We start from the raw sequence: 14908 nt of genomic DNA, 5'->3' as shown, positions 1-14908 counted from the left end.
GTCCATCTAGTCAAAGTTATGGTTTTTCCAGTAGTCATGTATGGATGTGAGAGTTGGACCATAACGAAAGCTGAGTGTTGAATAATTGATGCTTTTGAACTGTGGTGTTGGAGAAGACTCTTGAGAGTCCCTTGGACTGCAAGGAGATCGGTTCAACCAGTCCATCCTAAAGGAGATCAGTCCTGAATATTCATTGGAAGGACTGATGCTGAAGCTGAAGCTCCAATACTTTGGCTACCTGATGGGAAGAACTGACTCATTTGAAAAGACCCTGCTGCAGGGCAAGATTGAAGGCAGAAGGAGAAGGAGACGACAGAGGATGAGATGGTCGGATGGCATCACTGACTCGATGAACATGAGTTTGAGCAAGCTTCAGGAGTTGGTGACGGACAATGAAGCCTGGCATGCTGCAGTCCACGGGGTCACAAAGAGTCTGACATGACTGAGCGATTGAACTGACTAAAAGTATTTTATCATTGTTTTCAAGGATATTTACAGAGAACAGCAAATTCTAGTTTGACAGTTTTTATTTTTTAGTGCTTCAAACATGACTCAGTCATATTCTGGCTTACACCATTTCTGATAAGTAAACCATGCATGGTGATTTTTACATTTGCTTTTCTTTCTGAATGTCATATATCTCCAGCTGCTTTTAAGATTTTCTTTTTATTACTAGTTTTCAGATATTTTGTCATTATATGTTTTGGCATGGCCTTATTTGTTTTTCCAGCTTGGCTTCATTGAGATTCTTGAATCTTTGAGTTTTCAGTTTTCCTTAAATTTGGAAAACATTCTGCCATTATTTTTTCAAATAATTTTTATTGTTCCCTAATTATAGATATATTAGACATCTTGGTATCGTCCCACAGATCACTGAGGAAGCTCTTGATAGTTTCTGTTCCTAGGGCTGTCAACTCAATGAGCTTTCAAGTGTCAGATCTACCATTAACCTCAACAAATACTATTTTCATTCAAAGCCTCACTTGGGAACCTTTATATCTGCCATTTAACTCCCATTATGATATTTTCCTTTAGTCCTTGGGCATATTTATAATAGCTGTTTTAAGTCTTTGGATGTTAACCTCACCTTGGGTACTGCTATAATTTCTGTTTTGTTTATATTGAGTATTTATCTCTCTTAATTATTGGTCATAATTTCCTACTGCTTTTGTATTACTAGTAACTTTTTATTAAATGCTGAACATTGTGAATTTTATGTGGTTAAATATTGGGATTATGTTTTCTTCCTTTAAAGAATGCAGGATTTTGTTCTGGTAGGCAGATTGTCTTAATTCTTGAGGATTTTCTTTAAACTTTATCAGGCATGTTTACAGCAGGTTTTACTCTAGTGTTAATTTATTACTACTACTAAAATATTTTCCTTCTGAGGACTCTACTGAATGCTCCTGGTATTTACTTTTGTGTGTGTGCTTAGTTGTGTCCGACTCTTTGTGGCCCCATGGATTGTAGCCCTTCAGGCTCATCTGTCCATGGAATTTTCCAGACAACAATACCGGAATGGGTTGCCATTTCCTCCTCCAGAGGATCTTCCTAACCTGGGGATCGAACCTGTGTCTCTGGCATCTCCTGCACTGGCAGACAAATTCTTTACCACTAGCACCACTTGGGAAAGCCAGTATTCGGAAAGACTGCAGTTTGGCTGAGAACTGAATTATTCCCGACCTGTTCAAGCTCTGGAAATGTTTCAAACTTCAGTTCCCCAGTTATTCAATAGTTATTATTCACTGTGTTCTATATGATAAGGTCAAATATGTTAAGAATTTTGTAAAATCTTTGAGATCCTTACTGATATTTTTTGATAATACTATTATTTACCAAAAAAATGCTTTGTATTATTCCTTCTCACTATAATTATGCATTTTATACTTGTTCTGTTACTCTGATTTTTTCCTTTATGTCTTTAAGCGCATACAAATAATTAGAATACCATCTAGTGGATTGATCTTTTCTCTTTATTAAATGTCTCTTTTTATCTATATAATTGTCAGTTGCCTTGAATTCAATCTTGCTTGATATTTAAAAATCAGTATCATTCTTATAGATACAATTTGCAAAATATACCTTTTAGCATTCTCTTAGGTTCACCCATTCTTTGTTCTTATATTCAATGTGAATCTCACATAACCATCTCATAGTTGGATTTTACTGGAATACTGAGGGGCTGAGTGGAGATTTAGACCCAAGAAGTGAGGAGTTCTAACACTTGAACTCTTACAGCCTGAATTATATCACTTCCCTGAATATTACGAGTCCTCTCTTTTTCCAGTCTCTTTGTTCTCTTTGGCAGATCCTATTCATTTCTGCATTTGTCACTACAATTTCATATATCTAGCCCAAACTACTCTTTGGCCCTGTAGATTTTTATCTGAACTTTAATGGAACTCTCCTGAATGTCTCAAACTTACCTTAATCTCAGCAGGTCAAAATATGTTCCACCATTAAGATTAACCTTACTTCTCTGTCTCGGGTTTCCTGCTCAGTGATGTTCAAAGTGCAATGCTGGCTCTGGTCACAAAGGTGACCTTTTTTAAGTTTCTTCAATAGACAGCCAAGTTTGCTAAAAGAGAAAAATAAATCTATCATTATTTGTAAAAACAAATTAGGGGATATTCTTTACCTCATACCTATTCACTGTTGAAAATGTGTATGAATCACAAACATTGACAAAATCTACTTGGCACATTTCTTTCCCATGAAATATGAATTCATACAACTAATGCCTTTCTTCAGTTGCTGACAGGTTTCTCAATTTTTCTACTCAATAGCTTTACTCTGGGTCCTAGTTTATACTTCTGCATAGTTTCTGTTCCCCCTAATATCATCTTCCTCACAAGTTGGACTTACCATGATTACCTCTCAAGTCCTCAACATTAAAGACTTCGTTTATTTCCTTTTGGGTTCCCAACATCAATAACCTGATTATCTCCACTATACCCACCCTTGGGCTTCCCTGATAGCTCAGTTGGTAAAGAATCCACCTGCAATGAGGAAGACCCAGTTTCCATTCCTGGGTCAGGAAGATCCTCTAGAGAAGGGATAAGCTACCGAATCCAGTATTCTTGGACTTCCCTTGTGGATCAGCTGGTAAAGAATCCGCCTGCAATGTCGGAGACCTGGGTTTGATCCCTGGGTTGGGAAAAATCCCCTGAAGAAAGGAAAGGCTATCCACTCCAGTATTCTGGCCTGGAGAATTCCATGGATTCTATAGCCCATAGGGTTGCAAAGAGTCAGACACGACTGAGCCACTTTCACCTTCACTTCACCTCATACACAGTTTTATTCAGTGTGAGGGAAAACGTGTCTCTCTTTAGAAGAAACAATAGGATTGGAATTTGCTACTACTAAAAACTTGATGCACATGAGTTTGAATGAACTCCGGGAGTTGGTGATGGACAGGGAGGCCTGGCGTGCTGCGATTCATGGGGTCGCAAAGAGTCGGACTCGACTGAGAGACTGAACTGAACTGAAAATATCTTAAAAAACATTATTTTAAAATTATATTTAAGAAAATAGGTGGCTGTTTCAATCACTGCTTTAATGGATTTATTATTTGTTTTATGAGACGCTGAGAGCACTGGTTCTGGACCCAACATTTTGAGCTATATCTTGGCTTTACAACTTACTAGTTGTACAATTTTAGGTAATTAGCTTAATCACTATATGTCTCAACTTCCTCCTATGTAAAATTGATAGTACAGCCTCACAGATTTCGTCTGAGGAATGGATTGATTAGTACCTGTAAATAGCTGAAGACACTGTCTCAAATATGGTACACACTAAAAGTAGAACTATGTTATGAATATTGGATTAGTATCATAATTTTCTGTGTAGTCCAAATTAACATGATGACATATTCAGAATTGCTTTATGGCAATAATATCATAACTGTACAAACAATTAAAATCTAAAAACCTGACACTGAAGTAAATAACAGAAAAATTACATTTTATCACACATCCATTTCCATATGTCATTAGTGATGAATTATTTTATGACTTTTTCTACTTTTATATGCACATTCCCTTATATATTTTATACCTTAGTTGTTTTATTATTAGAGAATCTGCAACATACACCATTTATTCAGATATACGTTTTTGAGAAAAATAAACTGATCACATAACATGTATTTTATGATGTATCCCAATGTGAGAAATGTTGAAAATTTTAAAAAATTGATCCTAACATAGAATAAGACAATTTAGGTCATATGATATATGCAGTTAGGATCTCTGGCATTTTTATGTATTTCCTTGTAGCCTTTCTCTAGGCACATTTGTATTCAACATAATTGTATTTCCACCATACCACTGGTGGTTCTCAGGTGTTCAGTTCAGTTCAGTTGCTCGGTCGTGTCTGACTCTTTGCGACCCCATGAACCACAGCACGCCAGGCCTCCCTGTCCATCACCAACTCCCGGAGTTCACTCAAACTCATGTCCATCGAGTCGGTGATGCCATCCAGCCATCTCATTCTCGGTCGTCCCCGTCTCCTCCTGCCCCCAATCCCTCCCAGCATCAGAGTCTTTTCCACTGAGTCAACTCTTCGCATGAGGTGGCCAAAGTATTGGAGTTTCAGCTTCAGCATCAGTCCTTCCAATGAACACCCAGGACTGATCTCCTCTAGAATGGACTGGTTGGATCTCCTTTCAATCCAAGGGACTCTCAAGAGTCTTCTCCAGCACCACAGTTCAAAAGCATCAATTCTTCAGTGATCAGCTTTCTTCACAGTCCAACTCTCACATTCATACATGACCACGGGAAAAACCATAGCCTTGACTAGATGGACCTTTGGCAAAGTAATGTCTCTGCTTTTTAATATGCTGTCTAAGTTGGTCATAACTTTCCTTCCAAGGAGTAAGCATCTTTTAATTTCATGGCTGCAATCAGCATCCGCATTCTCAGGTGTTAGTGTGCATTAAAATCTCTCAGGGGAACATGATAATAATGTATGTTTTGGGGTCCAGTTGGAAGTGGATTTGACTCATGAAATCTGGAGAGGAGTACCAAAGTCTGCATTATTAGCAAGAGAGATAGAAGATTCTGAAGCAAGTAGCCTTTGGGAAATGCTTCAAAAAATCACTGATACATACTGACAAGGACTCCCTCTTGGACCAAAATTTTACTCAGGCTTCTCTGGTTTTCTTTTCAATGAGGCCTTGTCCTTCGTTCTGACTTTGGCCTGCTAAGTCCAGTTTTAGCAAGAAATTCTGGTTAGGCAATTTATCAAGAATTTTCCCAACCTTGATATCTAATCAACCTTGATACTTAACCAAGTTCCTCTTCATAATTTTTCATCCTCTCCTGCACCTTTCCCATTGGCCATAAATCCCTACCTGTCCCTGTCGTATTTACAGTTGAGTTTAATTTCTCTCCCCTATTGCAATAGCTTTGATTCTTATTTCAATATCTTGAGTAAAGTATTTCTTGCTGTTTTTAATAGGTAAAAGGAATTTTTCTGTTACAATATAACATAAAATTTTTGTTCATGTTTTAATTTGCGGTGTTATACTACCCCTGCTAGGCTCCTTGGGAAATTCAAGTCTTTGACTCTAGAGAAATGAAGTGACTTGCCTGTTATTCTTTAGTCATGGACTAAAGAATCCTTAAGGACATAAGGGTCCACACAGTCATAATGGCTACTTTAAACATTTACTCAAGATATATCAGAATTTCTGCTCCTGACCAGGATAAAGTAACTTAGAGTGTTTCATTCTGAAACAAACAAATTGCCTTTCATTCTATGAACGAACTGTTCAGGACATTCTAAAAACTGTCCTGTTCAAGACACAGGACATTAAGCAACAGAGGTCAGTGATCCCTAAAAGACTGGGAACAAGTGAGATTATTCTTATGATTGCCCCAGCCTACTTCCTGAAGAAAGTTTTCAGGCCACAGTATAGAAAGTGAGAATCCATGGAGAGCCTGGCGGTATCCTATAGATTAGGATAAGAAGGGAATCTGGGGAGGCCAAGGCGGCTAGAGATTGCAAGACAGAGTACCAAAAAGGAAAGAGCCCACAGAGAAAAAGTTTTGGAGATTTACAGAGGGTCTCCCTTGACTATGGAGAAGGCAATGGCACCACACTCCAGTACTCTTGCCTGGAAACTCCCATGGACGGAGGAGCCTGGTGGGCTACAGTCCATGGGGTCGCTAAGAGTCGGACACAACTGAGCGACTTCACTTTCACTTCTCACTTTCATGCATTGGAGAAGGAAATGGCAACCCACTGCAGTGTTCTTGCCTGGAGAATCCCAGGGACGAGGGAGCCTGGTGGGCTGCTGTCTATGGGGTCACACAGAGCCGGACACGACTGAAGCGACTTAGCAGCAGCAGCAGCCCTTGACTACTTATCTGAGTACTGATTACACACCTGTGAGCAAATGATCCCAGATCAGGAAAAGAACCACCCAAAAGGATTAAAGAGAATAATTTCTTAAGTGCACACAAGTTTGGACATAGCACCTGCTCCTACCAGTCAGATTTGAAGATCTTATAATTCACAGGACATCAGAAAGAGTGTTTGGACGAGTTTTTCCTCATTAATGGGTTACAATTAATCCTAAGCTAAACACTACTTTGTTCTCATCTTACAAAGGTTAAAATAAAAACCTAAAAAGATCAAACTGTTTACAAGTAACTTAGCTGTGTTCCAGAATAAAAACCATCATATTTACAGGGATACAAAACTATGTAGCACGCAAGAGGTAAAACTCACAATACCTGGTATCCAGTCAACAATTGCCAGGTCAGCAAAGAATCAGGAAAATCTAACCCAACATGAGGAGAAAAGAAATCAATCGATCCAAACTAACCAAGAAAAGATAAAGATGGTACAATCAGACAAGGACATTAAAATAGATATAACTGTACTGGCTATGTTCAAGAAGCTGGAGGAAAGACTGAAGATGTTTAGTAGAGACATGGAATACAAAAAATTTTAAAAAAAATAAAAGACCCAAAATGAACATCTAGAAATAAAAACTACAATGTCTGAAATGAAAAATATGTTAGATGGGGTTATTGGCAGATTAGATGTTACAGAAGAAAAGGTTAGTGAGTCTGAAGACATAGGAATAGAAACAATTCAAAATGAAATGCAGAGAGAAAAAGACTTTAAAAATGAATAGATCTCAATTCCATACCCCTATTTTTACAGCACAAGGAATTATAGCCATTACCTTATAATAACTTTGAATGGAATATAATCTGTAAAAATACTGAATCACTATGTTGTGCACCTGAAGCTAACATAATATTGTAAATCAGTTGTGAAATGAAAGTCGCTCAGTTGTGGTCTACTCTTTGCGACCCATGGACTATACAGTCCATGGAATTCTCCAGGCCAGAACACTGGAGTGGGTAGCCATTTCCTTCTCCAGGGGATCTTCCCAACCCATGGATCAAACCCAGGTCCCCCGCATTGCAAGCAGATTCTTTACCTGTTGAGGCACAAATTGTACTTCAATTTTAAAAATGAACAAGCATTACTGAGTTGTGGGACAACTATATTGATAATCACTTCAAATGAAAATTGTTTAAGCCCTCCAATGACATGACAGAGATTTTCAGAGTGAATAAAAAGCAAGACTGAGCCCTTAATATCTGAATGTTATGGGCTTGTTGCATACACAATAAACCATAGACACATACTGAGAAAAAGAACTTTTTGCTAAAAATATACAACATACCATGGTCCAAGCATCATTAAGATAGTACTCACCTAAGCTAGTACAATTCTAAGTCAGGTAGAGGATCTTTATGGACAACTCTATAAGAGACAAACTGGGACACTGAGGTGTCCAGAGAAATCTGTAATGATGGAGCATGGAGGTGGCTCACCACAGCAGAGGAATGGAGTGGGCTTGTGACACTCAGTTTGGATGCTACTTCTAGCAATGGAGGGGAATTTGAGGGACTTGATTCCTGCCTGTGCCAGCTCATATGCTCTTTACCTATTTTGGTTCTCATAGCAGCCCTGGAAATTACTGTCTCCATTTTACTAATAGAGTGAAATAACTGAGGCATTGTCATAGTAAAAACCACTGTTTATATTGCTAGGTGCTTCCCACGTGGCTCAGGGGTAAAGAATCTGCCTGCAATGCAGGAGATGCCTCTTACACAGGATACACAGGTTCAATCCCTGGCTCAGGAAGATCCCTTGAGAACGAAATGGTAACCCACTCCAGATTTCTTGCCCAGGAAATCCCATGGACAGAGTTGCCTGGTGGGCTACAATCCATGGGGTCCCAAAAGAGCTGGACACAATTTAGTGACTAAACAACGTATTGCTAGCTAAATGATTCAAAAGTATTTTGAAATTATTCTTGTTTGTTGGTGCTTTTTCAACAAGTTTTCATCAAGTTTTTCACTGTCTTTAAGTTGACTGATACATTTAGTTTGCTTCCTCTTGTTTTTTCTTTTCTTGGCCATGCAGCGTGTGAGATCTTAGTTCTGGACCAGAGATCAAACCTGTGCCCTCTGCAGTGGAAGTGTATAATCCTAACCACTAGACAACCCAGGAATTCCTACTTCCTCTTTTAAAATTCAAACTTTAATCAGAGATTAAGTAATACTTGCTAATTTAGGAAAACTAGATAAAAACTTTAATCTACACACGTGATTTCAGTAAAGGAAACATGGTGTTGAAAGCAAGATTTAAAATTTGTCTTCTTAATATATTTTCTCTTCTGTTCCAAAGCAACAACAACAAAACCACTTTAGGAGGCATATTTTACAATCAGAAACATAATAATGCTCATTCCATTTGTGGGAGCTAAATGGAAAATATTTTCCATTGGTTACACGGGAAAGAGTAAATTTCCTAAACAGGCTAATCATAACTTGTAAAACAATGTTTGAGCAAAAATTAAAAATACAAATAAATGTTAAGATTTTCAAATTTATAGAGATGCCTTATTTATTTGGTTATGTATGTTTATATTACTTAGAAAGCATTTTGACTGGTTACACAAGACAGCAACTACATTTCATGCTATATGCATGAAAATTTTAAAATGAGATCATTCTAAACAAAATCAGCACATTTATTATATGAAATACGTGATATTAGGGAAGGAGACAGGGAATAGACACAGGATTTTGTCCATTTCATTCCTGTAATCAGTCCTTTTTCTACTCACAAGAAAACTTTTAAATTTCATATAGAAATAAATTAGTTCTATTAACTAAATATATTCATGTAATGTTCCCAAATTTGCCCACTGAGAGTGGACTTGCTGAAACATGACTGTAATTTTCAGTTTTGAAAAACAGGAGCTAATTGAAAGTTTTTATTTTCTTGGGCTCCAAAATCACTGCAGATGGTGACTGCAGCCATGAAATTAAAAGACGCTTACTCCTTGGAAGAAAAGCATGATAAACCTAGACAGTGTATTAAAAAGTGGAGATATCACTCTGCTGGCAAAGGTCCATATAATCAAAGGTATGCTTTTTCCAGTAGTCATGTACAGATGTTGGAGTTGGACCATAAAGAAGGCTGAGCACCAAAGAACTGATGCTTTCAAATTGTGGTTCTGAAGAAGACCTTTGAGAGTCCCTTGGACAGCAAGGAGATCAAACCACTCAATCCTAAAGGAAATCAAGCCTGAATATTCATTGGAAAGACTGATGCTGAAGCTCCAATACTTTGGCCACCTAATGCAATGAGCAGATTTATTGGAAAAGACACTGATACTGGGAAAGATTGAAGGCAGGAGGAAAAGGGAGTGACAGGCATGAGATGGTTGGATGGCATCATCAATTTACGGACATGAGTTTGAGCAAACTCTGGGAGATTAGGATTAGTGAAGGACAGGGAAGTCTAGCATGCTGGAGTGCTGCAGTCCATGGTTTCGAAAAGAGTCAGACATGACTGACTGAACAACTGCTGCTGCTGCTAAGTCACTTCAGTCATGTCTGACTCTGTGCGACCCCATGGACTACAGCCTACCAGGCTCCTCCGTCCATAGGATTTTTCAGGCAAGAGTACTGGAGTGGGGTGCCAGTGCCTTCTCCAGAACAACAACTGAAAGTAGGTCAAATATGATCCAATTAGCTTTGAAGAGTGGTGAGAAGACATTAAAAATAAACATAACAAGTTAAACATGTCTCCTTGGCAGGGGCTGTGAAAGAGGCAATATTTCTCTTACGAGGTCTAAAGGTGAAGCCGCTCAGTCGTGTCCGACTCTTTGCGACCCCACGGACTGTAGCCTACCAGGCTTTTCCATCCATGGGATTTTCCAGGCAAGAGTACTGGAGTGGGGTGCCATTTCCTTCTCCAGAGGATCTTCCCGACACAGGGATCGAACCCAGGTCTCCCGCATTGTAGGCAGACGCTTTACCATCTGAGCCACCAGGGAAGACCAAGAGGTCTAAGTTTAATCATGAGTGGTTTAATTGTGACTAAACCTGGTTTAATCATGACTAGTATAGGATGATAATAAAAAATTTTACAATTTTTGTAAATTGTACTTTCTTTGGATAATTGGATTATGGTTTTGTCTATATTTTTCTTTATATTTCTGCATAATCCAAATATGTCAAATCACCTTGTATTACAAATTAATTACAAATAATTACAAAAAGTATTTCATCTTCAAATGTTTCTCATAGAAACTTTTAAAATGAGTGTAAAGAAATAAACAACTCACAAAGACCTAGTGTTAACTTTTGTTATATATTATTTTAGATAAGTTATAATTGCTAAAAGCTTTAATAATAATTAAATGCATTATTATGTTATTAAATATCTACATCAGACACTGCTGGAAATTGTCCTCCAGGGTAATTAAGATAAAAGCATTGTTACAAAAAGGTACAGGCTTGCACAGAAAAGATAATGCCTAATTTATTTAATAGTTATATAATTAATAATAAACTATAATAGTGCATTAACAGGATATTTGGAAAGGTAAAAAAAAAAACAGTACTGGTTTAGCAACAAGGTCCTTCTGTACAGCATAGGGAACTATATTCAATATCATGTGATAAACCATAATGGAAAAAGAATATGAAAAAAGAATGTAAAAGAAGGTACTGGTTTAAATACAGACATACATTGTTTAATGCAATCTCAATTTTGGAAATATTAAAATTTGGAAAGGTACATTCCTTGTGAAATTAAATAAGCAAATCAGATCACAATGTTTGTAAAATGGTGTCATCACTGTCAGTGTTTCTCCATGCCTATGCTGGCAAAACTCAGATGCATCAGAATCACCTGCATGTGTGCTCAATCGTGTCTGACTCTTTGTGACCCCATGGACTGTAGCCCACCAGGCTCCTCTGTCCATGGGTTTCTCCAGGCAAGAATACTGGAGTGGGTTGCCATTTCCTTCTCCAGGGGATATGCCCGACCCAGGGATCAATCCCGTGACTCCTCCCTTAGCAGGCGGGTTCTTTTACCGTTGAGCCACCAGGGAAGCAGAATCACCTGAGCAATTGTCAAAACAGTAGTTAATGATCAGGTGATTCAAGGAACGACACGGGGTTCCTTGGGGCACCCAAGCGAAAGCATTTTTTAACATTTCCTTCAGGTGATTGAACTTCCCTGATAGCTCAGTTGGTAAAGAATCCACCTGCAATGTAAGAGACCTTGGTTCGATTCCTGGGTCGAGATCTGCTGGAGAAGGGATAGGCTACCCACTCCAGTATTCTTGGGCTTCCCTTGAGGCTCAGCTGGTAAAGAAGCCTCCTGCAACTGGGAGACCTGGGTTCGATCCCTGGGCTGGGAAAATCCCCTGGAGAAGGGAAAGGCTCCCCACCCCAGTATTCTGGCCTGGAGAATTCCATGGACTGTATAGTCCATGGGGACACAAAGAGTTGGACATGACTGAGCCACTTTCACTTTTCACGAGGCCACTTAGTTAAGGATAGTTGGTTAGGAACAGTGTTGAGCCGGTTTCTGAACTCTATTAATGAATCAGTTAAAATAATCAAATATCTGTTGGAGCTTTCCATGTGGCTCTAGTGGTAAAGAACCTGCCTGCCAATGCAAAAGACGTGAGTCGTGGGTTCGATCCCTGGGTCAGGAAGATCCCCTGAAGAAGGGCATGGCAACCCACTCCAGTATTCTTGCCTGGAGAATCCCATGGACAGAGTAAAGCCAAAAGGGTCTTGTTCAGAACCAAGGTTAAGAACAAGAACCATTGGAATGGTACTCAGTGGTAACTGTAACTCCAAAGTGAGGATGAAGGCCTTCTCCCACAACTTTTATAGAAGTCAAAGGGGGGATTTATCTCACCAGGGACACAGAGAGATCAGTGGGTTTTTGTTACCTTGTGGACTCCAGCACATCAGCAACATGAACTGAAATAGGAGCCAGCAGAAGGGAAAGAACACCCAACTGACATGGCAGTAATCAGGGAGGTAGGGGTACTGCAAATATGACTGGAATGACAGAGTGGAACCCACCTATTTTTCCTCTTGTGAGCCTGGGTGAAAACTCCCCTTAGTACTGTCCAAGGATCTGATGAGAGCGAGGGTCCTATTAAATGCTGGGGAGTTGCATAGGAGGGAGGCCAACAGTTCCACACCTCATGTATTCCATTCGGCAGCCCTCTAAGGCAGACATTATTTATCCCATTTCACAGAAGAGAAGACTGACTCTTTACAGAAATGTATCTGTAATAAAGGGTTTACTTCCAGTTAAGACTGGAAGATACTTAAAGTTCACTTTAAGTTTGCTGAACCAGTAATTATGTTCATTCACAGACTCATTGAAAAACTATTCTTATTATTTCTAAAATCCCAGATAATAAATGAAAAAAAGTCATGTATTATCCAACCACTGAGAAATGTGCTTCAATTACCATCCTGGGATATGTGATTTCAGATTTTTGAAGGGTTCATGTATTTTTTTTCTTTAATGAGACAATAATAAATGTATAAATTGCTTTTTAATTACTTTATTAACTTTACATTTTTCCATGCAAATGGGTGAAACTTTACTGTTGACAGAAACTTAGATTGGGTGCCAAGGCAATCTGCAATTAGAAGCTGGTAACACAGAACCCACCTGACACATTCAAATTACATAAGGTTCACAGCAAACGGATCAGTAAAGGCATTATCAGGAAAATGCAAGGAAAAACAAAACAACACTGGAAATCACAGTATTAATCTCATGGAAATGGCAGGAGTCAAGGCATAAGGCAAAATTCGTCATGATGGTCATGGTGATTAGAGAGCTCCCCCATAAGGATACGCAGACAATTCCTCAACTGCAGCTCCCTAAGTTTTCTCCTGATTTCTCTCATCTCCTCCATGAATATTTCCATATCATCTCCCTCTCCACCCATCCCATCATTGACCTGCCTATTGGGTATGACCCATCGGAAATTAGGGGCAAGTCGGCGAGCCTGTCCCCGTCTATGATTTCTTTCTGGCTGGTGGCCTTCGCCCCCTCCCAAAGGGCGGTCTTCCTCTCCGTTCTGCACGGGTTGCTCCATTTCTTCGTTTTCCTGGTGGATATTAGCCATGATGAGATTTTTTTTTCCCCCGGTTATTTTTCTTTGAACAACAAGTAAGACAAAGGCAAGGAGAGACACTGAATGCTTGGTGCACTGACCAGCAGGATTCAGAGTCCCGACAGCAAAGATTAAAAAAAATTTTTTTTCCCACCTCAGGCGCTTTGTGCGCCTTCTGGGGAGCCTTCAATTTGACCCCTTTCCTAGCTCTCTCCTTTTCCCTCCTTCCCGCAAACCCAAAGCCCACCATTTTTCTTTTCCCAGGATTCTTTCCCAGAGCGCAGCAGGCACCAAAATGGAGGACGGACCATGGGTCTGGGGGAGTTAGCAAGGGATCTCGGGCTGGGCTGTGCACCAGTTCCCTTCCTCCCCTGCACTGTTCCCGGCACTGACCTGGGCCTATCCTCGCTGTCTCTTGCTCCTTCCGATCCTCGCCACGAATGCGCCGCCGCCACACTTAGTTCGGCAGACCTGCAAAGGGCCAGGGTGGGGGCGGGAGGCCGCTGCAGCCGGGCGCTGGGCGCCTCCCGCCCCCGCGTCCCCTACTCCACCAACGCCCCTTCCCGCGCCTGGCCGCGCCGAGCCCCCCGCCCCGCCCTCAGGCGCCCCCATCCCCGCCCCGCCCCCAGGTTCGCTACTGCCTTGCAGGAACTCAGGGATGATTTCCCATCGCTCGGAGTTGCTTTCCTGCCTTCCCTGGAACCCTGCCCCCCGGCCCCCCCACCCCAGGGGGCCACTATTTCTGTTCCCAGGAAAGCCGGGGTGTGGAGAGGGCTTGCCCGGACTCGTCACGCTGAACCCCCGTGCCGGCCTCTGGGGTTGGCTGGCAGCCGCCTCCCCGGCGTCAGCGCGCGGCCCTGGGGCCCTTACCTGCTCCGCTCGCCGCGGGCCCGATGCCAGCCCGCCGTGCGCAGGGGAGAGGGGAGCTGGTACCCAGACAGGAGTGACGACTGCAGCGAAGGCTGCGTCGCTCTGCAGCTCGCGGTCACGTGAGCACCTCACGTCACCGCCGAGCTCGCCCCCTACTCCGGCGGCCAGTGCAGCAGGAGCGCCCCACTTCCGCCTCGTGCACAGGCACGGAGAGCCTCCTGTCTGTGCGCTGGGCCACAGCGCGCACCTCCCTGGCTATCAATCATCCCTCTCGTCTCCAATCTGACTGCCCAGAGTGGCATCACCTCCCTGCAGTTAGACTTTGCCCTTCTCTGGTTATCAGGGAGGGTCTGCAACACCCTCTACCCCTTCTCCGCTCCTAGGCCTTGGCGTTGGCTTTTTCTGCTCTCTTTCCTCTTCTCGCCGACCAAAGTCTTTCCCCACCCCCACCCCGCCCCGCCATTGCCCACCAAGTGCCCTGAATTCATACTCTTCTAGGACATTTAGGTTGAAGGTTAGGGTGGGGAGGGAGCAAGAAACTTGTCAGAC

At 41.2% G+C, this 14908-nt stretch overlaps 1 protein-coding gene across 2 annotated transcripts; it reads right to left on the bottom strand.

Annotated features, from left to right (window-relative positions):
* Window positions 1–12912: 12912 nt before the first annotated feature.
* On the bottom strand, window positions 12913–14557 carry BEX3 (brain expressed X-linked 3). Of its 2 annotated transcripts, XM_088833694.1 has the most exons (3): window positions 14360–14557; window positions 13883–13960; window positions 12913–13483 (listed from the first exon to the last, which is right to left on the bottom strand). In XM_088833694.1, the coding sequence occupies exon 3, from the start codon at window positions 13469–13471 to the stop codon at window positions 13163–13165; it is 309 nt and encodes a 102-aa protein (XP_088689820.1). In that variant the 5' UTR covers window positions 13472–13483; window positions 13883–13960; window positions 14360–14557; the 3' UTR covers window positions 12913–13162. The 2 variants fall into 2 exon arrangements, with proteins under 2 accessions (XP_088689820.1, XP_055294440.1); XM_055438465.1 differs by lacking the exons at window positions 13883–13960; window positions 14360–14557 and having other exon boundaries at window positions 12913–13501.
* Window positions 14558–14908: the final 351 nt, after the last annotated feature.

The sequence above is a fragment of the Moschus berezovskii genome, chromosome X (assembly GCF_049115385.1).
Source record: "Moschus berezovskii isolate FMDL1 chromosome X, NW_MosBer_1.0, whole genome shotgun sequence".
Lineage (NCBI taxonomy): Eukaryota > Metazoa > Chordata > Mammalia > Artiodactyla > Moschidae > Moschus > Moschus berezovskii.
Note: the sequence above shows the minus strand (reverse complement) of the source record. Positions and strands in the feature narration are given on the sequence as shown.